We start from the raw sequence: 5,585 nt of genomic DNA, 5'->3' as shown, positions 1-5,585 counted from the left end.
TATTTCTACTTATAATATTTAATATATATTTTTTATTTTACTCACTGTTATGATTAAAAATCCTATTAGGCAAATCATTATCGTGTTCGATATAAATTGCATGAACGCAATATACGTATACAAGCTCTCAATATTTTTCGCGAAATAAATGATTTTCTGATGTTTCCGAATAATTTTCTTCATCGTAATGGCAATAGATTCACGTTTATTCTCTTTGGATATCAGCTCTGTTAACCAGCAATGCAGGATATTTATTTGGCCACCTATGTGGAAAATCTAAAAAGAAAGATGATTACCGTTCGTAAAACGAAGATACGTATTCAAATAGTGAGTTGAAAAAACGTAACAATTATTAAGGATAAATTTGGCAAAACGCACAGAACCGACCTATTTGACAAAAAAATATGTACCAATTAAGTTATCTACTGATTTTTTAAATCTATTTTTATTAGAATTATTATAACGTGGATATGTGTTTGTGTTTATTAATTGTACATAATTTTGTGTGCAACTCACCAAAATTATCAGTAAAGCGTTTAGATTACCCAAGCCCCAGCTACACATGATAAGATGTACCAATTCCACAATTAACACGACTCTATACGTGTATTGCGTGTTTATGATAAAAGGAACTTCCGCTTTGTAAATGTGGGGTAGTTCGATCGTACGATCAGTGACGTCGACGTTGGCCAGAATGATGCCGATGCCGTATAAGAGCACGACAACTGTGTGAAGAGTAATGATTGCGTTGGCAATACGATTCGATATCTTTTCTTTGTTTACTACTTCCTGCATCTCCATATTACTTTTGGCGCTATCGTTCCAATCTTCCGCCATCATCGTTAAAATTTTATTGAATATTCTACACATGATTGCATACGTTGCGAATTTAATGACCATCGCACATTTAAATCTTAGTTTATTAATTTTGTTTTGAAATTGAGCACAACGATAAATGCGAGAAAGAAAGGGAGCATATGAAGAATATTAAAATATAAGTAGAATACGTAACTTTTAAATTTAATAAATGTCACGAATTCATGCATATATAATTCAAGCAGATAGTTTACATTTTAATTAAACGCAAATTCATATATATATGGAATAAAATAACGGTCTTACTGTTAAACACAGAATAATATACTTATTATAATATATTCTCGCATATTATTTACTTTATTAACTGTGTATCGCGCTACTTACCGCTGATTCAACCAAAAGAAAAGAACCTTGATCATTAATTTCAAGAATCCTATGAAACTACTAAAACAGTCCATCAAGTCGAACACGTCGACAGAATGATAATGTGTCAAGAAATATAGATAATGGCAAAGTAGAACGATTACTATTGTGACGGTCCAAAATATTCTGCACAACGTAATGCACGATATACCTGGCCAGATACCGAACAGGATGAGCACAAATTTTGTCGTACGATTAATTGTAGTTTTACACGTCATAACTTTGTATCTCTCCTTGCTCTCTCCGCATATATCAAGAATACATATGTCGTTTGTGTACTAACGAGTACACCAAGATATATGTGAGTATACTAGAAAAAATACGTGCAAAGGAAAAAGAGTAATATAATTTTGCCTAAATGTGTATTTGTCGAATGACAGCCCAACGTAGTATCACGAAATATCCGCGTAAAGACTGGAAGATTGTGAGAGGTCAGCAAACGAATGCATCCCTGGACGAACGACCAATAGGAGCTGCTCATTAAATATTTTTTTTGCATCGCGTGCGAACCACATACGCATCTGTTGTTTTTCCCTATTTCGATAAAAGGAAGAAAAGAAATATTACTTTCCTCCCTCTTTTCGAGCATCGGTATCGTGATCGCGAATTGCTCTTGCTTTAAATATGCAATGATTTATGCAGGACATCGACAGGGCGATGTATGTCCGATGGTGAATCACGTCCCGGAGATCTTTAGAAAAGTTTTAGAAATCTAGTGGATGAAAAGACTTCGAACAAAGAACATAAAATTAAATTGCCACAAAACATGTATACATGTATACATGTATGTTTCTCTATTTAATATCCGAACTATGTAATATTCGTTTGAATGCTATAGCAATATTTGGCAAGGAATCAATAATTGAATTTCGAGACTGATAAAAGTGAAGATGTTCATTATAAAATGAAACTGAAGTATATTGTGTGACATATTGTAGGAAATGATTTAATAAGTGTCAATATTGGAGAGGTATTTATTCGACAAATATTAATTTTCTTCCGCGATTTTTCTTCTTTTTATCTGACTTTAACTAGAAACTGTAAGTGTCAATTGTTTCTGCGCTCTCACTATCATGAATAACAAAATACGACTGTATTCAGGCTCCAAGTTGTACCAGGCGATATTGTACGCAGCTAATCCTATTACCTTGCTCTGAATGAAGATAAAAATATAATATAGAAATCTTACATATATATTACGGTTCTCTTGAATTTTATCGTAATCGTTGCATGACAATCATAGAATTATTCAACAAGAATCAAGATTGTTATAATTATTACTAACCTTATTTATCAGATATTCCCCAGCATAGCAGAATATGAACGCTTCGATACAAATATTAATTTTCTTCCGCGATTTTTCTTCTTTTTATCTGACTTTAACTAGATGTACATTGTATTTAATTTTTGGATAATTTAGAATGCTTATACTACGCTATTTAAATTATTCTTATTTTAGCGAATATATTTCTAAAAATAGCCTGTGTAGTGTGTGATACGTATTTTTCTACCGAACTATTTACATATTATATTCGATTTTGTTTTATTATACAAGCACTATAATATGGATATGATGTTTTTATTGTGTCGCCAATAATACCGATAAGTATGATCCTGCAGAATTCATAATCTATAACAACGTATGCGTCAAAGAGTTTAATATACTACCATTATATATATATATATATATATATATATATATATATATATATATATATATATATATATATATATATATATATATATATATATATATATATATATATATATATATATATATATATATATATATGAGGCAATAATATTTGAACATTTAAGATATTACTGCAAGAATGTATTTTAAAGAACTTATGTAATGAAGGAGGGAAAACAAATAAGTAAATATATAAATTTAGAAAATATATACGTATTACGATAATTATTATATAGATGTTGGGATCACAAACTTTATTTTGTATAATATGTAGAAATCTTACACTTGCAAAGCATTGTAACGAGAGATCCGTCATCTTCCCAACTGTAAGTGTCAATTGTTTCTGCGCTCTCACTATCATGAATAACAAAATACGACTGTATTCAGGCTCCAAGTTGTACCAGGCGATATTGTACGCAGCTAATCCTATTGCCTTGCTCTGAATGAAGATAAAAATATAATATAGAGATCTCATATATATATTACGGTTTTCTTGATTTTTATCGTAATCTTTGCATGACAATCATAGAATCATTCGACAAGAATCAAGAACGTTATAATTATCGCTAACCTTATTTATCAGATATTCCCCAGCATAGCAGAATATGAACGCTTCGATATTCGTCACGCTATAATACGAAACGGCTCTCACTATCTTTTCTGTCGCATTAGAATTGCTGAGCGCCTGCAATATCGAAACACGTTATACGACAAATGATTCAACGTATAAGCATTTGTTTCTATCGGCGCAATGAAATATAAAAAAAATCCATAAGGTAAAAAAATGGTGCAAACACGATGCGCGATTAATCAGGTGACAATTAATTTTGCAGAATAAATATAATTATTTCTACTTATAATATTTAATATATATTTTTTATTTTACTCACTGTTATGATTAAAAATCCTATTAGGCAAATCATTATCGTGTTTGATATAAATTGCATGAACGCAATATACGTATACAAGCTCTCAATATTTTTCGCGAAATAAATGATTTTCTGATGTTTCCGAATAATTTTCTTCATCGTAATGGCAATAGATTCACGTTTATTCTCTTTGGATATCAGCTCCGTTAACCAGCAATGCAGGATATTTATTTGACCACCTACGTGGAAGATCTAAAAAGAAAGATGATTACCGTTCGTAAAACGAAGATTCGTATTCAAATAGCGAGAAAAAACGTAACAATTATTAAGGATAAATTTGGCAAAACGCACAGAACCGACCTATTTGACAAAAAAATATGTACCAATTAAGTTATCTACTGATTTTTTAAATCTATTTTTATTAGAATTATTATAATGGATATGTGTCTGTGTTTATTAATTGCACATATTTTTGTGTGCAACTCACCAAAATTATCAGTAAAGCGTTTAGATTACCCAAGCCCCAGCTACACATGATAAGATGTACCAATTCCACAATTAACACGACTCTATATGTGTATTGCGTGTTTATGATGGAAGGAACTTCCGCTTTGTAAATGTGGGGTAGTTCGATCGTACGATCAGTGACGTCGACGTTGGCCAGAATGATGCCGATGCCGTATAAGAGCACGACAACTGTGTGAAGAGTAATGATTGCGTTGGCAATACGATTCGATATCTTTTCTTTGTTTACTACTTCCTGCATCTCCATATTACTTTTGGCGCTATCGTTCCAATCTTCCGCCATCATCGTTAAAATTTTATTGAATATTCTACACATGATTGCATACGTTGCGAATTTAATGACCATCGCACATTTAAATCTTAGTTTATTAATTTTGTTTTGAAATTGAGCACAACGATAAATGCGAGAAAGAAAGGGAGCATATGAAGAATATTAAAATATAAGTAGAATACGTAACTTTTAAATTTAATAAATGTCACGAATTCATGCATATATAATTCAAGCAGATAGTTTACATTTTAATTAAACGCAAATTCATATATATATATGGAATAAAATAACGGTCTTACTGTTAAACACAGAATAATATACTTATTATAATATATTCTCGCATATTATTTACTTTATTAACTGTGTATCGCGCTACTTACCGCTGATTCAACCAAAAGAAAAGAACCTTGATCATTAATTTCAAGAATCCTATGAAACTACTAAAACAGTCCATCAAGTCGAACACGTCGACAGAATGATAATGTGTCAAGAAATATAGATAATGGCAAAGTAGAACGATTACTATTGTGACGGTCCAAAATATTCTGCACAACGTAATGCACGATATACCTGGCCAGATACCGAACAGGATGAGCACAAATTTTGTCGTACGATTAATTGTAGTTTTACACGTCATAACTTTGTATCTCTCCTTGCTCTCTCCGCATATATCAAGAATACATATGTCGTTTGTGTACTAACGAGTACACCAAGATATATGTGAGTATACTAGAAAAAATACGTGCAAAGGAAAAAGAGTAATATAATTTTGCCTAAATGTGTATTTGTCGAATGACAGCCCAACGTAGTATCACGAAATATCCGCGTAAAGACTGGAAGATTGTGAGAGGTCAGCAAACGAATGCATCCCTGGACGAACGACCAATAGGAGCTGCTCATTAAATATTTTTTTTGCATCGCGTGCGAACCACATACGCATCTGTTGTTTTTCCCTATTTCGATAAAAGGAAGAAAAGAAATATTA

At 31.7% G+C, this 5,585-nt stretch overlaps 2 protein-coding genes across 2 annotated transcripts in view; both read right to left on the bottom strand.

Annotated features, from left to right (window-relative positions):
* LOC115235086 (odorant receptor 13a-like) overlaps positions 1 to 1,463 on the bottom strand; it is an 8,819-nt gene extending 7,356 nt beyond the window's left edge. The window contains exons 1-3 of the mRNA XM_029806653.1: positions 1,204 to 1,463; positions 517 to 862; positions 46 to 276 (exon numbers count right to left, since the gene is read on the bottom strand). Coding sequence (XP_029662513.1) covers positions 46 to 276; positions 517 to 862; positions 1,204 to 1,460 — 834 coding nt within the window. The 5' untranslated portion in view covers positions 1,461 to 1,463. The remainder of the gene's footprint in view (positions 1 to 45; positions 277 to 516; positions 863 to 1,203) is intronic.
* An 806-nt stretch (positions 1,464 to 2,269) lies between these two features.
* LOC115235081 overlaps positions 2,270 to 5,585 on the bottom strand; it is a 13,294-nt gene continuing 9,978 nt past the window's right edge. Inside the window, 6 exon segments of the mRNA XM_029806640.1 lie at positions 2,270 to 2,395; positions 3,219 to 3,374; positions 3,507 to 3,620; positions 3,826 to 4,056; positions 4,292 to 4,637; positions 4,981 to 5,297. Of these exon segments, the coding sequence (XP_029662500.1) occupies positions 2,270 to 2,395; positions 3,219 to 3,374; positions 3,507 to 3,620; positions 3,826 to 4,056; positions 4,292 to 4,637; positions 4,981 to 5,297 (1,290 nt within the window).

Source organism: Formica exsecta, unplaced genomic scaffold (assembly GCF_003651465.1).
Source record: "Formica exsecta isolate Colony F162 unplaced genomic scaffold, ASM365146v1 scaffold109, whole genome shotgun sequence".
Taxonomy (NCBI): domain Eukaryota; kingdom Metazoa; phylum Arthropoda; class Insecta; order Hymenoptera; family Formicidae; genus Formica; species Formica exsecta.
Note: the sequence above shows the minus strand (reverse complement) of the source record. Positions and strands in the feature narration are given on the sequence as shown.